The sequence below is a fragment of the Ammospiza caudacuta genome, chromosome 1 (assembly GCF_027887145.1).
Source record: "Ammospiza caudacuta isolate bAmmCau1 chromosome 1, bAmmCau1.pri, whole genome shotgun sequence".
Lineage (NCBI taxonomy): Eukaryota > Metazoa > Chordata > Aves > Passeriformes > Passerellidae > Ammospiza > Ammospiza caudacuta.
The window spans coordinates 151,118,637-151,139,842 of record NC_080593.1 but is presented as its reverse complement, the minus strand read 5'-3'; the positions used below and the strand labels follow the sequence as shown (position 1 = coordinate 151,139,842).

The following is a 21,206-nucleotide window of genomic DNA, read 5'->3' as shown; positions in this document are numbered from 1 at the left end:
TTCCGTTCAAAGCCATTCTTCCTTGTCCTATCACCATGTGCCCTGGTCAGAAGTCCCTCTGCCGGGACTGGAAGGGGCTCCAAGATCTCTCTGGAGCCTTCTCCAGGCTGAACATTCCCCACTCTCTCCTGTCTCCAGAGCAGAGGTGCCTCCAGCCCCAGTGCTGATGTCATGGCTGTGCTCTGGGCTGTGGCTCTTTGTTTTTCTTCTAACAAGTGAATGTGCTGCTCTTTTCTCCCTTGGAGGAGATCTCTGTTGCTGTTCTGCTCATCTGGTGGCTGAGGTGTTGAAGGAGAGGAGCTGAAAAGCAAATTTCTGTTCTGCTCTCCAGCACTACCCCAGTACCAATCTGTCTGTTTTCATCACAGTTTCCAAACCCTGAGTTCAGTTTGATTTCTCAGCAGAGTGGAACTTGGACAAGAATTCCCTGTTTGGATCTGTCCTAGTCCCCTTCCTAACAATGCTCCAACTTGCCAGCCAGTTTGGTCAAAATTTGATTAATAAAGATATTAAATGTGGAAAAAAAAATAGTTGAATAGCAGAGAGTTCCTAAAGATGGCATTTACTGAGGGAGAAGCTGGGGTCAGTTCTGTGCTGATGAGATCTCTGGGACACCCCCAGGAGCTCCAGCTCTGGACATGACCATGGGGAAAGCCAAGGTTTGCCAGTTTGTCTGATGGGCCTGATCTTTGTTTTTGTTTGGATAAGCTTGAGTGGAAAAAATCAGACAACCTTTTATATGTGTCACAATTGTACAAAACCCCAAAACCCTGCTGTTTAACCCTTTGTTCCCCAGAGCTTTTTGATTTTTGAAGGTGACATCAATAGGAGACAGGCTCAGCACCACAAAGAAAATTTTAAAAACTTAATGCCTTGATACAATTTTCAAAAATGCTTCTGATTTTTTTCCTCCCCTCTTGCTTTCCAAAAGCTGATGCTGATAATCAGTACTCTTTAAAAGCAAGCTGAAATTGAGCAACCAAGATCATAGTCATAGCAGAAAAGTCTTAACTTGAATTTCCTTGGGGCAGAATGCCATTTCCTAGCTGACCTTGCCTGTCTGTTGTTATTGGGGTAGTCTGAGGTTTTTTCCTGGTTAGAATGTGTGCTAAGGAAAATGGTCAATGCTTCTGCATATTCTTAGTAAAAACTTATGAATTCTCCTTTTTGTAGAAATACAGTTTTAGGTTTTTCTTTGATAGCTGTTATCATCCTTGCTTACACAGAGACTGCTACACACATACTATCAGTGTGTGTCAGCAAATGCATCTTGCACAATGAGAACCAACGCTCCTGTTCACAGCCCTAATTTCTGACAGATGTTTCTTACCTCAGTAAATGCTCTAATCTGATTGGCATTACTTAAAACAGATTACATAAATGCTGCCCAGATACCTCCTTGAGGAGCAGTATTTATAAAATGTTGTAAATACTCAGTATACTCTGTGTACTGGAGATGTATTTAACTTCTCAGGTTTGTTTTCTAACTTTGTGCCTTGTCTGCTTCCTCCCTGCAACTTGGAATTTTGGGGTTTCTGAACATCTCCATAACATAAATTTTATGCTTTTGGCTTTTTTTTTTTTTTTTTTTTTTTTTTTTTTTTTTTTTTTTTGTGCAGAAAAAGATTATCATGTTATTTGAAAGAAGAGATGAGCATATGTCCACTGTGTACTTCTTATAATAACAAATAGATATTAAGTATTTTTTAAAAAGCATCAAGGAAGCACTTGGTTTAAGTGAAAAAATACATATTCCGGGTGTAAAATGTTGGACAGCTTCTAAAATTGAATTTAAAAAATTGTCATGTTATGAAGTACTTAGTTTTCACCTTCATTTTGTAGTTTAATACAAAACCAAGAATTTATGTCCTTGAGAAGAATGAATATAATACTGGTATTATATGAGCAGGCAGTATCTCTTGACACTTGGATTGATAATCTGTATTAGCCTCATCTGTTAAAAGTGTAAAGAATACAGAGTCCACACATTCTGTTTATTAAAACTGTCCTTGGTAATGCACTTACGAGTTGATATTTAAAGGGTTTTGTTTTCATAAATAAATTTTAAATTAGACCTTCCCCTTTTTACTTCTTGATATTTTTTTATCTGCTTTTCTGGAAAGCATTTTCTTTTCATAGAAGAAACACATTTTTAAAAATATATTTTACACCCTAGAGCACAGATCAAACCAATTTAAGGAGAACTGAAGAAGTATCTGCAGTTTCCTTTTTTGAAGGAAACAAGTCTGACTTGCTCAAGGTCACCAAGGGAGCCCATGGCAGAGCTGGATGTGTAAAAGCAGATTTCCTGCCCTGCCAGCATGAACCAGAGGGACACTGAGCCTGTCTGTGCCCCTTCTGTACCCACACAACTACAATAATTGGGGCTTTAAATATTTACTGTAGCGTGTTTTGCTTTATTACTGAAGGTAAATATAATCGACCTTGTCACCAGAAGTGTTTGTCTGTGTGTGTAGCACTGAGGGGCTTGGAAAACTTTGTGGTGGGGGGAGGAAGGCACCCAGGCATGTCTTCAGTTCCCTTTGGCTTTCTTCAGCCCCAGAAGGAGCTTTGTGCCGGAGCAGTGATGCAGAACATCTGATGGGCCTGCTTGTGGCCTAATCTCTCTCTCTCTTTTTTTTTTTTTTTTTACCACAGAATATTTTTTCTCGTTTAAATAGAGAAGCAGACAACAGTTAAATGCAGTTACTGCTTCCTTTCTTCTTCTTTTTTTTTTTTATCAAGAATTTTGACATCCACCACTAATTCTGCAAGGCCAGTCAGTATATTGAGAAATGAGATGGCAGTAAAGAATGGTAATTAAACATATGCTGTAGCCCAGTGCATGCTGCTACAAGTAGGCAGATAGGTTAAGTTGAAGGCTGCTGGCTTTAGATTAATTCCCTTTTGGTTCTAGTCTTGGATAAGCCTCACGCCTTACTGCTGAGGGCTGGGAGTGAGAAGAGATTACCGTGGAATATATAAAGAGCTTTAATGAGAAGTGTGAATCTTGTTCCTGTTGATTTTAATAGGTGTTCTAGCTGAAACAGTTATTTATAATTTTTGTGAAGTACTTTGCTGTAAAATGGATATTTGCTTTATTTCTATACACACATTGTGCCTGGTTGTGTGATTATTATAAACATTGGCTTCTGCAGTATTTATACTCACCATTTGAAAAGAAAACTATTTTAAGCAGTTTTGGTGTTAGGTGCTACAAAATTAAGAAGAAACAAAGGCCGTTCACCATCTGGGGTGAATGTTTAAGGTGACCTTTGCCTTCTGATGAGAAATCAATAAAGGGTTTAGAGGGGGCTGGATGTGGCACTAAGGACTGGCATGGGCTGCAATATTCATTCTTTAGGGCCAAGCAGCACTGCCGGGCTTCTTCCATCCATAATCTCGTGGAGTTAGGCAAGTGCTGATGGAGAGCGTGACCCCGATTCCTGCTGAAGTTTGGGGAAGTTCTCCAGCGCTTTTAGGGAAGTTCTGTGCGCTTAGAGCCAAGTTTTGCTTTTAGGATGCCTGGTGTCGGTAAGCGGACACAGCAAATGTGTAAAAGCGGTGGCAGAACGCGGGTGCGGCAGGGGAGGGGCGGTGCGGGGCCAGGAACATCAGCGGTGGTGAAGCGAGGCCGGTCCGCAGCCGGGCCGGGCGGCGTTTCCAGCGCTCTGCCTCTGCGCACAGGGTGAACCGGAGCCGGCCGGGCGCGGGCAGCAGACGGGGATTAGCATATTAATGGAAGCCGGGTAATCGCCTCCCGCCCCTGCCCGCCCTCCTCCGCAGGGCTCACTCCGCCTCGGCACCGCTCCCGGCGAGGAGGAGAAGGGCGAGGAGGTGGATGATGCTCCGGGGCGGGGGGAGATGAGGCAGCGACGCGGCCTCCCCTCAGCGCAGCGCGCTGGAGCCCCGGGCGGGCCGGGGCACCGCGCTCCCCCCGCGGCCAGGTGAAGGCGCACCGCCCCGGGGAGGGCCGGGGCTCCCTCCTCTGCCCGGGATCCGGCACGGCCAGGCGGCTCCCGCCTCCCCCCGCAGGAGCCCGGAGCGCTGAATCGGGACATTGTGTGCCGGAGCTGGCCGGCATCGAGCACGCTCCGTGTATGTGGCTGCTGGAGGTGGCCGGGCAGCAGCCCCCGAGGCGGGCAGGTGCGGGCTGCATGGAGAAAAGCGGCTGCAGCCCTTTCCCCATGTGCTGGGCTAAAGGTACTCCGACCTTTTATTTATATATAAATGTGTGTGTCTATATATATGTATATAGCTGTATGCATTTCTCTCTCCCTCTTAATTTAACGTTTTACCACCTGTGGTTCTATGGTTTTTTCCTTCTCAAAGCCAAGCTAGAAAATAAATATTCTGGTCATGCGCTTGCAGTGCGGAGCTGCCCCTCTGCAGGAGCTGCTTCACCTGACAGCTGGGATGCTTCGGGTTTTGTAGGGTTTTTTTTTTCTCCCTCTGCCTTTAAGAATGATTTGAAATGAAAAGAGCGCTTGAGCTGTTTGGTTTGTACTTGTACTGATGTGAGGATCTGACGGCTTTGTTTGTGATCTTTGTATGTTTGAAGCCGCTGCGAGGGTGATCCTGCTTTCACTCACCTTTTAGAAGAATTAGTTTTTAAGTGTCTGATCCTGATCGTAGGGAGCGAAAGACTCACATGTTTTTACTTGATGTCTCTGAATTTGCCACCCCTATTACCCACCCCCAAACGGAGACCATAAGTAGCCACAGAGCATGAATTTATTCCAATGAGACGGTTGGACTTGAAATTGAGGCTTAACAATAGTTAGATGGACATGGGAAAGTCATTCACGTGATAATCTTAATTTGCACCCCAAGACTTTTATATTTACCGTATTATCATTTGGATGTTACTTGTATATTGGAGTTGTGGATGTGACTTTACAGGGATTAAGGTCGAAATTTTGTTAGTAGCTAAAGAATCAAATCTTCCTTAGATGGAAAACAACTGTAAAAAGTTTAATGTTGCTGATTGTAAGCATAACCTTCCTCGTGCTTGCTTTCACTTCAATGTACTTTCTTTTTTGGAAGAGAAAGTGGCAGTGAAGTATTGCGTCACCGTCATCTTGGATCACGCACAGCTAGTTACTTCGGAAGTACGGGGCAGACGTATCTAACTAAGGATTCGATAGGCATAGCTGCTGATTAGTTGTTTGAAAAAAAAATTAAATTTATTTACAGTTTTTATTGTCTAGTAATTAGGAGGACACAAGAAAAAGCATTTAACACTTTATCTTGCCTGCTTTCTGCACCTTTAGGAAATATTCAGGCTAAACTAATAATATGTCACACATTCACATATTATACTACATAGAGTAGAATCGACTTAGAAATGGGAGAAGTGGAACACCACACCCTGGTTTCATGAAGTGCAGAACCTGTCAGCTCACAAGGGAATAATATTTAGTAAACAATGAGTAACGGTAGCTGGAAACAAAGCTAATACAGAGTGTCCTTTGCTCTTAGTAAAACTTGTTTACCGTGAAGGGGGTAACAACAATGCCAGATCTGTGTGTCATAAATTGGGTAACAGAAGTATTAGATGAAATTGGGATTCCTCTCCTTGGACTGTTGTGAGGCTCAGGATGAAGGTACCTCCCAGAAAGTAACTTTTTAAAGTAGAGAAGAAGAATCTTCTGAAAGCAAAAATCAAGCTTTTGCCATCTGCTGTTCAGGCTGCTTAGTACTGAGGTATCGATTTCTCCCCCCTACTCCAGTCCCAGAGGATGCCCCAGCAGGGCTGGGGATGGCTGCATTGGGCCATGATAAAAGGTATTGATTCCCCCCCACCCATTCCAGCTACTGAAAAGAATGAAAAATGATCCCACCTCTTCCTCTGGTCGCCTGTGTTCTCAGAACATGACTTCAGGGAAGATTGCTTGTCCATCCCCTCTGCCCCAAATCTGGAGAGCGGCCCTGTAATCTCTTGTTATTCCTGGTGGGGGAGAAGGGGAACACCAGGGGTTACATAAGAGGACAAAGGCACCAGGATCTTCACAGCTGCCAGTTGTGATGATTTCTAGAAAAAGCTTCATCACAGCCTCCCAAAAAATAGGACAGATGAGAAATAACTTGAGCTATATTTGTCATTGAATGGTGGCCATGCCTTAGTGGATGATTACTTTGTGTACTGTTCACCGGCTTAACCTTAGGGAAATGAGACGGATCTGGCCTACTTTGATAAGGGCTCTGAGATATCTGCAGTCCAAGAAAGGTAATATATTAATGAGAGAACCATTTAGTTCTGATGTCTTTATTCTGCCTCTTTGGTTTTTCTGGTAAAGTGTCAGGTTACCTGTAGCAAAAACTGATAAAACTTTTAAAGTATTTTATAATGTCTTAAAATGGATCTTGATGTATGTTTTATTATCCATAACTTTCTAAGTGCTCTGTTCTCTTTTGAATGGGACAGATTGAGCTTTCATTGCACCAGGTGTGATCTCAGCAAATGTTTGTTCTTTGAAAAGGCTTTGAAATATTTCAGTGAGTCTGTGTTCATACAGAGGTTCCACTTTTTTTTAGCGTTCTTAAATCTGAAATCGTCAAATCTTCTTAGCGATAGCGTGGGATGACCTAATTGCAGCCAATTCTGTGCCTCTGTCTGTAGGGCTGCTACAGAGAATAAGATATTTACTTGCTTTAGAAAGTACTTGTGTGAATCTGTGTTGTTGCTTTTTGCCTCCTCTCCACATCTAAATCTAATCTAAGTAGTGTTACTGAATTGAATAATTTAGTCTGGATCTGCACACTCTGGATTTGAGGGTATTCTGGTGGATGAATGAAGAAAAAGTGTGTACTTTGTTGCTGGCATATTTCTTCTCAGTAAGTCTGTATTTCTTTATCAGGATAGCAGTAAGACATTTTTGGCTGCTTCCTCCCTCTCATTAAGTAATTTGAAACTTCAAATGTCAGGTCTTGTGGACTGATCATCCTTAAGCTCAGTTACAACTTCAGGGATGCTGAAGTGCCTGTCTTGATCCCTGAGCAGTCACCACTCCTTTCCCAGCTAAGTGCTGAAACTTTGTGCTGCTGTCATCCAGGACTGATTACTTTCTGCCTCTAACAGCAGAATAGAAAGTGATCATGGGTCATTAAAGACTTTTCACTAACATCTCTGAAATTTGTTAAAATCATTAACAGTATAATGTATTACACTTCAACCTAGATACTTTTGCTGGTAACTTTTTTCTTGTGTTCCCTGTGAATTTTAACTGTGCACAATAACTGGGTGAAATCAGTGTAAATGTGACAGCCAAGGGTAGTTGGGCAGCTCTGCTATAGGTCTGTGAATTATCCACCCCAAGGAGGAGGAAGTTGCTTGAATATCTTCCAGAAATGCTCTGTTTAGTCATTTATGAACAATTAATTGGTGTAATTCAGTGTGTGCCATGTGAGTTGTTACTGCAGGGTGACCACAGTCCTTGAACTCAGCCATTCAAACTAACATGGAAAATCTATACTGGCTTTAAATAATTGAGCCAAATTCAGTCAAAAACCTGCTCTTGACTAAAAGAAATATTAAAAATTTTAACCTGTGTTGTGAAGTGTATTTAATCTGCTGTGAAGGAGTTTTGCCCTATTGCAGATGTTGCAATCTTTTTCTAAAGAGAGAAGCAGTTCCAAGTGCAATGTTGTGGGTTTGTTTTTTGGGGAGCCCTGCTGATTGAGGGGGTGTGCTCAGATGGGACCTGCTGGTCATGTGTTGAATATAAGTAAGGCAGTTGGATGCATAAGAGAGGAGGTCAGAGCTGTTTCTCCTTCATCTCCATGTCATAAATCTCTGCTGTTTTGCTGACAGAGTGATAACATTCAGTCCAACAGGCCCTAGGTTTTTATGTGATAGGTGATCACTAAGAGGGACACAGTCATAGAAAATGGAGTAAAGGAAGTTGCTATGAAGGCTGTAGGCAGGTAAATAATCTCTAAAGAAAGATATCCTGCTTCTTTGCCATAGCCATTGTATATCTAACATGGAAATATAATTGTTCTTGTGTATAGAAAGGAAAAAAAAACTATTCTGTTTGTATGATTGTTCTGCTACATCTTCTCAGTGAGCTTCAGCTGAAGTGACTGGAGGGAAGCACCTGCTCTTGCATTTTTCTTTGCTCTATAGGTGTAGTTTAGGAGTGACATTTGGTGCTTTTCCCGTGGTGTCTGAGGGGAAAACAACTGGGAAAAGTCTGGTCTGTCATTTGTCAGTCTGTTGTTGGCTAACCACATGGGCTACATTGGCCATTTCCTTCTGAATGGTAATGTTGCCTAAACTTTTGTTAAACTTAGTGATAACTTTGTAGCTTCTTGAGCTATGAGACTTGAAAACCATGAAAAGCATCTCTTCAATTCCTGTTTTTTGGGGAGGTTTTTGTAGAAAGAAGAAAAATAATGTTAATCTCATCAAACCACTAAATTTTATAGGCAAAAAGTTCATAGAAGCACAGAATGCTTTGGGCTGGTAGGGACCTTAAATATCTGTCTAGTTCCAGCTCCCCTGCCCATGGCACCTTCCACTAGACTGGATTGCTCAGAGTATCATATTCCTGATATGCCTGGATATATTTAAAGGTGGAAAATAATCTGGAAAAGCAAGGGGAGTTCCCTTCCAGTGTTACAGCACAACGTGTGGTAGCTCAATATTCTTGAAAATACAAGAACTGTGCAGCTCAGGGAGTCTGCTGCGTTCCCACTGGGGTGATTGTTCGCATTCAAAGACGACTGGAATGGAAGATGGAGCTGGAGATATTCTTACAAGAAAGGAAAGTGATTGTTTTAAAGGGCTGGGGGAGCATTTGCTGTTCCCTGGGTAATGGAGATGTGTGATCTTATCAATTGTAGCACCTGGTAATGAGCCAGTGAAGCAGCTTGGAATTAAATTCTGAGCTGCCTGGAAAAAACCTGAAACTTCAATAAGGAAAACAAAATGTTTGAAAGATCCTTTTAAAGAAGGATTGGAAAACAAGTGTAACTGTGAAGTGTGGAAGTTGGAACCCAAATGAATGTTTCATTGTTGGAAATGATGCATTAAGCGGAAAAGTTAACCAGGAGTTTATCACCCTAATTGCTTTCTTATGCAGTTTATATTTGAAATTTCTTTATCGCAAGTCCCATTATGTGTTTGTGTATATTTATTTTCTGTATGTAAAATACATCTACAGACATGTGCATAATTTGATTTGCCCAGTTAACCTGGCAAGACTTGCTGTATTTCAACATTAGGTACCAAAGATGATCTCTTACCTGTTTTTGTGTTCTTAGCAAATGCATTTAATTGGGCAATGTCTCTTTTGGAAGCTTTTTTTTGTGGGACTGTGGTACTGAAATGAGCTTTTGTGACTGGTGTTGTATTTGTAAGAAATGTTTTAGGTTGTCTCAGCTCTTCACTTGATGTAGTGCTGCTGAAATTGAACAGTTGCAAATTCATGTTTTGTAAAAATGTTGATATGCCAGCAAAGATGATGTACTTTTCATTAGTTGTGTGGAAAAAAACCCTCACTCGTATTCCTAAATTCATGACCTGATACGGATTTGTTCATGGAATTATTAAAAACTGGAGACTTTATAGATTAATATACACTATAACAATATATAGGGAAACCTGTACAAGCTGCTGAATTCTATAACCCAGCACAACAGCCAAAAGCCAGACATAAGGAAATATCTTTGTTAAATACTATATAAAAGAAGCTTAAGTACAGGACATCATAGGAGTATTTGCTTATAGGAGTTACAGAAATACTGTATCATTCATGAAGATTTCATCATCGTGCTAAAGCAATGAGATCCCTGCAGTATCTCCTGTTGAATCCATGTTGAGAGCTGCCAGTGCCAGCTTTCCCTGCTGGGTTTGCAAGGACGGGGCTTGCTGAGGTCTGCAGGTGATTGAGGTGTGGAGGTCACTGGTGGTTGCCCAGCATGGATTTATTGGCATATGGAAAGAGGGTGGGATTGTCCTCTTCTGATATTTAATGTAGCTTAGCACAGATAGTAAGAAAAGCATTTCTGTGTGTATTCAGTCCTGCTGAGTCATTTTATTGAAAATAACCTGTAAACAAACTCCCCTTTCCCATGTATTGATTTGATAACCAAGGTTTGTTACTTTATCAGAAGGGAGATTGGTTAATCCTCTCCCCAGGCACTGTCACTGCTTTCTGAAGTGTTTCTCCTGCCAGTGATTTCAGATCCATAACAGCAAGCACTGGGGGTTTGTACTTCCTATTTAAATTGGAATCTGCTAATGAAGTGTTGTCCCTTGATTTACCAGGGAAATGTCTAAGGAGAAACAGCTTTTTCCATGGCCTGAGTCTCCTCATCTTGAGTGAATACAGGAGTAAAACCAGTGTGTGCTTCAGTTCTGCTGTGCCTTGGGACAGCAGCTCACAGCACCTGAGCTCTTCAGTGGTGTCTTGTGCAGCATCACATCAGCAGGGGATGAGGGTAATGAACTCAACAGTGGCATTTTGAGACCCAAAGCTGAACTTTTTACTTCATGTAGAACTAAAAGTAAAACCAGACTTTCCTCACTTGAACCATACCTCTCAATAAAGTAAAATTAATCACTGAATTGCCAGTATTTTGTCATGGATTCCCATACCATTTGAGTTTTCTCCTTTAACATCCATCTAGAGGTCATAGGAGCAAGGAACATTTTCATCATAAGTGATTGCAGGGTGAGTAATGGTCTGCAGTCCTGTTACATCTTTATTTCTGGGAAGGAACTGGGTGTGGTCTGTAGCTTCTTTGCTGATTTTTGAAGATAAGGGGCAATAGGATTGAAACTTCTCAGAACTTTTCTGCTAATATGTTTGCAACTCAGCAATGATCTGTTCTTGCTGGTATGGGGAGATAGTAGGAATCATGTTCCTGGAATCTCTGTGTTCAGCTCAAAGGGGGTTTTGTCTCAGCCTGTGTCACGATGGTTGGTCAAGATAATCTGAAGAATTGCAACAAAGGTACTTTGGAGTCAGCAGCCTTGTCAATTTGATCCTAACAAATGATTCCTATGCAACAAATTGCATTGCCAGGTACTTGAACAGCAGCTTTTTGTCCATTCAGGTGTTTGATTGCAGCAGTCCTGACTCATGCTGGCAGAATTAAAAGGTCTCTGATTTATGGTTCTGTAGAGCTGTACCTGTCAAATAGGAGCATGTGGATGCTGCAGATATCCATCCCAGCCCCTCCCCAGAGGGAAAGGGTGACAGGAGCTGTGTATCTGTTCCCAGTTCAGGGCTGATTCCTGTGTCATGTTTATCATGAGAGCGGCAAAGAAATTAAGATTTACACCCTGAGCTGTTCCAATCAGTGTCCTGTGGCATGGAAGTGGGATGGGCACGTAGGGATGGTGCCTGTCAGGTCAGTGAGTTAAGGTTTTATCAGCTAACCAGGTTCAGCAGAAGGTGGGCTTTTCTGCATGTGCTTCTGAAACTAAAATTAGGGGGACTTTGTTCTGGTTGTAATTGTGAGGACTTAGTGCCTGTGGTGTTCTTAGACAGAGTTGGGAGGATGCTGTAGAACCTCAGAATAGTTTGGGTTGGAAGGAATCTCCAAGATCATTTCACTCCAACCCCCTCAGCCATGGGCAGGGGCACCTTCCACTGTCCCAGGTTGCTCCAAGCCCCATCCAAACTGACCGTGAACACTTCCAGGGATGGGGCAGCCACAGCTTCTCTGGGAAATCTGTGCCAGGGCCTCATCACCCTCACACTAGAGAATTTCTTCCTTGTTCCTGTCCTTGAAATGAAAGATTTGTCCCTTCAATATTTTGCTTTTATATTTCTTAAATACATACACATAATATTTCATAGACTATCTAATTTAAAATATATTATATACTGTTTTATAGATACAGAATATAAAAACTGAATATATTAATAAAAGGCATCATCAGGTCTTTTGGTAGAAAAACATCCATTATTTTTCTTCTTTCCAGAGTAATTTTGGTGTTTGTATAGGTTCTGGTTTTATGTGATACTGAATAAACTTTTTGCTGGTTTTGGTTGCATTAATTTAGTTCTTCTGGAACAAGCTGTGTGGCCTGTATTGACCAGTAGTGTTGGACTTCATGTTCAAAGTACCAAACTTGCACATCTAAATATAATTTAAGTGTCTTTTGTCAGTCTAGGGGTGCAATAAAAATGCTTTTAGGATAATGTTCTAATCTGCCACATCTCACTTCTCTTCCCAGCTCTGGCTGTGATACATTTGGGCAGTTTAAGTAATCTCCCACACTGATGAAAACCAAGGTGTTGTCAGGAGCACTTGCTGTGGCTGTGGCTGCCAAATCATTTCTGTGCTAAACCCTCCTTCAGGTAGTCTTCTGCTCAGAATTATCCAAATCCTTAATTGCTGATGCTGAAATCAGACTGGAATCTCTGAAATTGTTCCTTCCTAAAATTTGAAGGGATAATTGTTGTCCTTTCTCTGTGTCTGGTGTGTTCTGGGAGGGAGCAGTGACTGTTGGAGATGGGAATGGGAATTATCTGAAATCAGGAACAAGCACACCCTGGGTGCTCCTGGATACACAGCAAGGTCATGTTCACAATTCCTGTTCCATCCTGTAGGAAAAGCCAGGCAAGTTAAAACACACTTCCTGTTTATCCAGCAGAGAAAAGCAATGGCAACCAGTCACTTCTGTTTAATCCAGATTTATCTCTAGTTTGTTTTTTTTTAATGTTAAAATCACAGCCAAGCCAAAGTAAAATAAACCACAGTGAGAGGATTTGGGTGTAAATATATCAGGAACAAGATAAAAAGCATCAAAATGGGGAAAAGCTCTCATACTTGAAACTGGCTGTAAGATGGGATCAAACTTGGGTCTGTATTTATGAGTTCACAGAGGTCAGAAATACTGCCTGAAGGATTTTTTAAATCCAGGTGTCTCAGGTTACTTGTGTGGTTGCAAAGGCTTGTGCATCTTCAGAAGAATGAGAAACGAGGACAGGTTTGAAACTTGCAGTCACAAATCTTCTGTGTTTTTTCAGCATGGTATTGGGAAATTCAGGAAAGATTAGTATGAACACAGTATTTGGAGACATAAAATTAAGAGGGAGGACACCAAACCTCAACTTAAAATAGTTTTTTTATGTCTGCAAAGAATAATAATTTTATTTTATGAATCAGTCACTGATGTCTCAATCCAGTGAGTATTTTCCTGTTCAGTGGTAGGAATATAAACAAGAGTTGTGATTTTTTGGAATAATGCTACATTTTGGGAAGTGAGAGTCATTCCCTTTCCCTAATGTGGGAATTATCATGAATTTCAGTTTTGTTGCTGTCTGTGGTACACGTGATGCTTCAGCCCTACAATAATTGTACAAAATAATAGTTAATCTATAACTTTTTGTAGGTTATTACCACAAAATTCTTGACTATTTTTCCTTCTCTTTTTAGAGCTCTCCTTGCTCTGTATATCCAGTCTGCACTCACATAATTAATGTTGCCAGTTTTGTTGTAAATGGGAATTAAAATGTGCAGCTTTATTTCTTTTCTCTGCTAGGAAAGTATCTCAGATCAGGCAGCGAGACTTGAGCTGTGCCCTTCTCTTCTCCCAAGGACAACCTCCTGCTCTGCAGTAAAGCTGCTCATAAAATGTGTCCTTTGTGACTGACTGGGCAGATTTTATAGAGCTGGGTCCTTTCAGGTGCAGATTTTATTGGGCTGGATCCTTTCAGGTGCTGAAATCTTCCTCCTTCCTCATCCAGGGCACTCAGCTACTCCAGCACTCAGCACCACCACACTTGTGTATTCCAGTCTGCTGGAAATCCACAGGGGTCGGTGTTGCTTTGTGTGATCAAGGCCCTACTGAAGAAGAAAAGTGGATCTGGAACACTTTAGGTTGTGGATTTGTCAATTCTGGCCTGTATTTTCTTTGTCATTGATGGTACAGTGTAATTTGGCACTAAATTTTTAGATGGACTGTTATTTTTTCGCTTAATTATTACTTTGTGGGTTTTTTCTTTTTTCTCTTTCGTTTCAGACCAGAGAGGTGCTGTTTGTTTTATCACTGTGAACTGTTTTCTTTAGCATATAAGAGAAGATTATATAATGTTATAATAACTTGATTTATAAGCTCAGAGCTTTCTGTCAAAACAACATGTTTATAGTCATACTCCCAGCCTAATTTGTTGTCTCCTTTTAATCTTAATTTTCTTGCATTGAAACAAACAAACATGGAATTTAAGCCTTTCCTCTAAAATATCCTATAAGAATTGACAAATTCTATCCCAAATAATTTCTTTGTAAATACCTTGTATTGGTGTACATCTTTGCTAAGTGCCTTTTAAAGCATTGAGATCAATCTGTATGTTTCATATATGCTGTACAGCAGTATATTGTCTTCTTTAAATTAGACTCTGAAAGAACAAATCCAATTTAAAATTTATGTCTTACATCTGAAAAATGAGGGAAAAAAGTATTTAGCATTTTTTTTCTGGGCATTTATCCAGTTTCTAAAAGCAACAACTCTGATTTTAGGTTGGATTTTTAACATCAGATATTGAAGGTGACAGAACTTAACAATGAAGGCAGACACATCAGGGAAATAATTTAACTTTTTTCAAGTCCTGTCCTGTTAAATGCTATGACTGAATTGTGATTCAAAGGAAGATGCAGAAGAGATATTTTTTTAAAATTACCTTGATATCATAAAAGTGATGTAAATAAAGACTGAACCAGGGTTGTGTTTAGTTTTGGTATTAGTTGTTTACATCTCCAAAGTCTTTATGCTCTGAGTTTCTTTTGATTCATTAGAACAGTGAAGAATCTTGAGTTGTCTAGTTAAAAAAAAAATAAAATGAGCATGCACTGGTGTCAAGAAAAACTTCCACAGTTCGAGTTGGTCCCAGAAACTTCAAATATGACGAAGAAGTTCTGAAATAAACTGAGTTTTCTGACCTTGAGCATGGCAGGGGATCATTGCAGTGAGTGGGGAAATGGGGCTGGGCTGTGCTGCCAAACCCGCCGGGATCTGTTCCTGGGGGATTTTTCTCTCAGCTTCACCCCCTCTGTGCCTGTCTCACTTCTGCTCTGTCACAGGCTGTGCAGCTCGGGTTCTTGCTGTGAAAAATGCATTTTCCACAAAGAAGGGTGGAACAGGGATGTTTTCAGTCGCTGTTAAGTGACATCTTAAATAAGGAATTAGTGTTGCCCATTAATGAATCAGAATTTGGTCTTTCTTAAAACTTTTAAAATGTGTAGGATTGCTGTAAGTGGAAAATAGTGGCTTGGGGCTGTTGGTTTAGGGGCTTGATCTTTATTTATTTATTTTTAAAAATTTATTTATTTTGCCTAAAGGGGTAGGGTAAACCATGAAGTCTCATCAAGTATGCTGCTCTGTACTCTTCTTTGTATTAGCAAAGTATTCTTCTGTTCACCTCTTAAAGTGGGAAAACTAATTTCCTTCTGGAGTGTGAAAATCATTTGCAGCTCATTTCTTCAGAGCAAATCCTATTAACTCTTGATGTCTCAGGTTTTCCTCTCAGTGGTGTTGTCTTTGACAGAAGAACATAACTGCGTTTTAAGTGAGCTTTTCTTGTGGAATTCCTGTCAGCCATGGAACTCACTTGCTAAGTGAAATATTCTGCAGCTGATTAAAATGTAATGAAATCATGTTCCTGACAAATGCTGAGCATCTTTAAAGACCATACTTTGACATTTGCAAAATAATGGGAAATAATTAGAGGTTAGTTGTGCTTATGCTGCTGTTGGCTGTGCCAGGCATATCTCAAATTAACCTTTTCCTTTACATTTCATTGTAGTTACTTGTTCTGTCATGTGTTCAGCTGGTCTCTGGTGGAAAAGAAGCACCTCATTACATCTTAAAAGTTCCTGTCACCTCTTTAAAATTCCAGTGCCTGGCGGGAGAGCTGTGGATGGTGCCGTGATAGTCACTGATCAGCTGTCTTGTTGATTTTGGTGCAAATTACAGGTGCTCATCGCCTTCCTCAGATGCAAACAAACCTTACTTGTTTATCCTGTTCCCGCAGAATTCCATCAACTTCTGCCCCTTTAAAGATCCTTGGTCTTTTTTATTCACATCTATCTGATTAGTTGGTCAAACTTGTCCGGGTACCAGCTAACAGTTAATAAATGCCTTTAAAGAAAGAGGAAAAAGTTGGAAATTACACTTGAATTTGTAATACTGGTATTTTTCACCTAATTATGTTTGTCTTCTTCATTTCAGTGGAATAGTTGTTCTTCATCTCCTACTTCTTCTCTGTCCCCCTTTGCCTTTCATCTTCACTTCTCTCTTGACCAGGTATTGAAAATCAGTAAATGTTATTGAATAGATTAGCAGCAGAGGCTTAGAGTGTCAGTTTTAGACTGTGAACCCCAAGAAAAATTAAACCCCCACCAAAACCAGAAAAAAATAAGGCCAGACTGATTTATTCTGTCTTAATGTGTAAAAGCAACTCAAAAATCATTTAAGCAGTAGGGCTCAGAGGGAAGCAAGGGCTCCATGGTTGGGGAGAGTGGATGAGGAAATGCTTGGCAGGGAGGAAAGGGGTGGCAAATTCTGCAGCTTTGGCAGCAGCAAGGACAGATTATTAAGTTGGTGAAGCAGCCTCTGGTGACAACTTGCTTGCCTTTGAAAAATTAACTCAAACCTCTGTACAAATACACTCTTCAGAAATGACCATTTATCAATTTTGTAGCTCCTAACACAGGCATGTCTGAGAAACCAGACAAATTCATTTAATGATCTTTGGATGTTAAACTATACATGGGAACTTAAACTGTGTGCAAGAAAATATTTTTCACAGAAACTTGAAAAATAAGGCCTGAGTGATGGGACATCTTTAATTTTCTTAGTTTTTGGTTGTTTGTTTTTTTTTTTTAAACATACTTATGTGAACCCTTATAAAGGATCAGACTATATTCAGTGTAGGCTTTTTGGATGTGTTCATAGATGGGCTTTTTTTCATAGGGTTGTTTATTTTTCTGAGCTGTTCTATAATAAAAATAGTTTTCTTTTAGTTTTCTGACTTGATTTCAGGCTTTTCTAAGCATGGACATCATTGTTTTGCACTGGCATCTATTGACTTGATAAATGTAGTCTGTGCAAAACCTTCCAAGGCTGTGTAGCTGTATTTTCATCTGAACTTTTTGGAAGCCCCAAGGGTTATATCTGACCTTTGGAACAAGTCCAGGAGAGACCATTAAGTTGATCATGGGGCTGGAGCACCTTGGCTTTAGAGACAAACCAGAAGAGTTGGGGTTGTTCAGCCTGGAGAGGAAAAGGCTCCAGGGAGAGCTTGGAGCCCCTTGCAGTGCCTGAAGGGGCTACAAGAGAGCTGAGAGGGATTTGGGACAAGGGCCTGGAGTGGCAGGAGGAGAGGGAGCCACTTTAACATGAAGGACAGGAGGTTTAGATTAGATATTAGGAAGAAATTCTTCCCTGTGAGGGAGGTGAGGCCCTGGCACAGGTTGCCCAGAGAGGTTGTGGATGTTCCATCCCTGGAAGTGTCCAAGGCCAGGTTGGATGGGGCTTGGAGCAACCTGGGATTGTGGAAGGTGTCCCTGCCCATGGCAGGAGTTGAAATGAGATGAACTTGAAGGTCCCTTCCAACCCAAACCATTCCAGAATTCTGTATTTCACCTTCAATTGCAGAAGCAAAAAGTGAAGCTTTTATGGATGTTCTTAATGTTAAAATAATTTAACCCATCAGTGATTGTCTCTTTGGACAGCATCTCCTACTTGTGACTCTCTCAGGAGAATGTGTGAGCATCAATGTTATCTACAGCCTGTCCTTAGATTTCTTCATTATCCACTGCATTGGAGAGTTCTAGAGAATCTTTTAATATCAGTTTATCCTTCCTTGTGGATCTTGTAAATATTGATCAAGCTCCCATCTGGAGTCCTGCCATTTTTAGGCTGCCTTCACGAGGCTCCTGCTCTGCCCCTTCATTATTTTAGTTGTGCTTCTCTGGACTTTTGAACAATGCAGAAGATGTTCTGGAAATTCCATTGACTTTTCTGTTGAACCTTAGGGCTAAAATAGAAAAAAATTAATCCATAATTCTCTGCTGGCAGGGGTTGTGTAATGCTGAAGACACCCCTTGCCTTTAGTAAGCATTGACAGAACCTCTTCCAAGTCACAAAGATCCCAAAGACCCAGTTTCAGGCAAAAATTGGTAATCTGATGAAAGACTTTGTCATCTTTGAATATTTCATAATTTTATTAATTTGTGCAGTTTTTCCTAATTCTTGCTCCTATTCACTTAAGGTAGGGTTTAAAGTGTTTCCAGGTACTTCTGACCCTGGTACCTCTGACTTGCTGCATGTTTATGGTATGGAAGGTGTATTGTCACAACATCCAGGTTTTGTGCAGAAATATTTTCATACATACTAAAGCACACACACTCCTTGCTGAAGGAGATTGTTCTTCTGTTTTCTCTCTAGCTACTGTGAAGTATTTATTTTAAAATTAATTCAAGCATATTAAGAGCACAGATTGCAAATAGGTAAGAACTCTGCTTCCTGAAGCTCATGTGCAAAGGTGTTTTAATTGCCAGATCCTTTTGCATTGTGTTCTCAGGCCAAGTCAGTTCAGCATTTCAAAACTGCACGTGTACAAGTGCATCCCCCCTCTCCAATTAATATTCCTGTGTGTTCTAGTAGAGGCTTGAAGGGGGATGGATTGATACCTCTGTGTGTGGGGTGTTAGCTTATGGAGGTGTCTTGTTTGTGTCACACCAACTTAATTTATTACCACCTGCTGTTTCTGCAAATGGTGAGATTGTCACACACAAATTGCATATTTCATCACCGTGATGGTGGGAATTGATTTATTGTTTCCAGGGAAATAATTGAATAGAAGAAAAATGCACTGTAAAGTAAGTTGCATCTTTATGAGCTTCTTACTTAATACCTGTCCATTATCAAATATATTCTAAAAAGGTGCAGTAAATTCTTGTGGGGCTGGTGAAACCTGCTGACTTGGTGCCTTCAGGTGTGCCTGAATATCTCCACCATGAAGATGTTAAACCATGAGGATGTTAAACCTGTCTCCTTTGCTCCCCTGCCATGATGAGGATATGCTCACACTGGTGGTTTGGGACCTCAGTGCTGCTGGGTCTGTGCTGATCCACCATGGATGGGCTGTCACAGAACCTGCAAAAACTCATTTTACTTCTGAGTTTGAAATGTGTAGCAGTAGAATTAGATATTTCTGGTATTTCTGACCCCATTCCCTGTTGTTTGAAATTACATAACAAATCAATATCTGGGTTATCTCAGGTGGGATGAGATGGATTAGATGGAGCAACCCAAACAGCTGCTTTAGTGGAAGAGGCTGATGTGGGTTTTGGCACAGGCTGTGTTGTAATTATGGCTCATGTGTTGCAAAGCATGATGAGGTTTTGAGCCAGGGTGTCTCCTGTCAGGGGGGGTTGGAGAGGAGATGAAAATAGTGCCACATGTACTGTGATTGATTATTCCTGTGGTGTTCTGCATGATTCCTTCCACAACTGGAAGTGGCAAAACTGAGGAAACTTAATTGTACTGAAGCTTGTCTTGCTTTAGGGAATTGAACCCACCTCTTCCAGGTTCCAATTAATTTTTCTACCACAGACCCAATATTTTATCCTTTTAAGTACTAAATTCCACTTTCAGAGAGCTCTCTTTAAGGAAGCCCTAAATTAAATGTATTTGGGCTGGTTAATACCAGTTGGAATGGCTTCCTTCCCCTAGCTGACAAACCTCAGGAAATAGTGACTCAGTTGGAAGTAGAATGGTCTAATGGCAGCTGTTACCTTCTTTAGCTCTTCTAGAAATTTTAACCCTTCTGGTCATTTGTGTCTCATGCAAAGCCAAATTTTTAGCTGATCTGACATATATAGTGGAGATGGTTCTGAAAAATGAATTTGTTTTTCTAACATCAGTTCTTTGGTAAGCTGTTGTCTGAGTCCTCTCTGTTTACTGCAGGTTGAAGAAACCCCTAAAACACACATTCTGAACCCACTTTATATTGTAATCATGTTATTTTGGTGAGAGCTTTCCCTTAAAATTGTGAATTCCTTATTTCTCAGTAGAGTATAAATGTCAAACTTCAGGCCCGGTGGTATATTAGACTTGCTTTAATTAATTAAGAAAGGTTCAGTATACCTGTGTTAGATTGAAGGTAAAGGACTGAAAAGTGCTTTGACTGGACACCAAAGGTGTTCTCTTGGATGATTCCAATTTTGTGAGCCTTTCAGTGTTGATGGTTCCATTCAGAGATTTAATGATGCACTCACTGGAAAACCCCACCAGAAACCTCAGAGCTTCATTGGGATTGAAAAGAGCAAAAGCCCTGAATGCCCTTCCCTTAGCAGGGCAGTGCACAGCACAGAAATCCCTTTTTTCTGGAGCGAGTGTGGGAACAAGGGACCCTGTCCAAGGCAGAATTCCAGCTGTCCAAGGCAGAATTCCAGCTGCAGAATTCCAGCTGGTTGGTGAGTTCTGGGTTTGGATTCAGCCCTGCACTGCACGTCAGGAGCACCCACCTGGGATGGATGCACTGGTGGGGAATCCATAAATTGTGTTCTGATCCAAAGCAGTATGGAATCATTGGTGCTGACTCCAGGAGCCTGATGATCTATTTGGAGTGGATGAAGTGTTTTAAATTGCCTTTTTAAGGCTTTATTATGTTTTGTTGGTTTTTGGTTTTTTTAAATACAAATCTTGAAGTGGTCCATGCAGTGTATGTTTATCTGTTTCTAGCTTGACTTAGCCAGAGTACAGAGTAAGGAATCATGTTTTTCTTGATTTCTGCCTATATACCAGAGGCTGTTGTTACTGGCTTTGAGAAACACCTGAGTCAGAATAAACCCAAGGAAAACTTTTTACAGGTCATTGAATTTTGTAAGAGGCCATTGCCCTGCCAGCAACAGCAAGGCTGTTGTCATGCTGTTCCTCCTGAACACTTAAGTGCCTTTTATCTCACACTTAAAATTATTAAAAGGTGTTAAACATTAAAAGATAGCTGGAACATTTTGAATTATAGGCTGGGATGGTGTCATTCAGTAATATAAAACCAGGAGTTCCCAGGTAAAATCGAATGGTGGCCAAAGCCAAATGTGTTAAGCCTTGACAGTGTGTAGTTGGGATATCTCATTGCTCTCCTCAGCTGCCTCTAGTTTCAGGGAGTTCTGGTTTTTAATTTCAGTGAAGCAGCCTTGCATCATCACCATTCTCATTAGTTTTTACCATTCAAGAA

At 40.8% G+C, this 21,206-nt stretch overlaps 1 protein-coding gene across 2 annotated transcripts in view; it reads left to right on the top strand.

Annotated features, from left to right (window-relative positions):
* Window positions 1-21,206, top strand: part of PTK2 (protein tyrosine kinase 2) — a 151,602-nt gene that overhangs the window by 18,314 nt on the left and 112,082 nt on the right. Inside the window, exon 1 of one of the 2 annotated variants that reach the window (XM_058802075.1) lies at window positions 4,014-4,203. The exons of the other annotated variant lie outside the window; for it this stretch is intronic. Coding sequence (XP_058658058.1) covers window positions 4,101-4,203 — 103 coding nt within the window. The 5' untranslated portion in view covers window positions 4,014-4,100. Of the gene's footprint in view, window positions 1-4,013; window positions 4,204-21,206 lie in introns of those variants that run through there. 2 annotated transcript variants of the gene reach the window in all.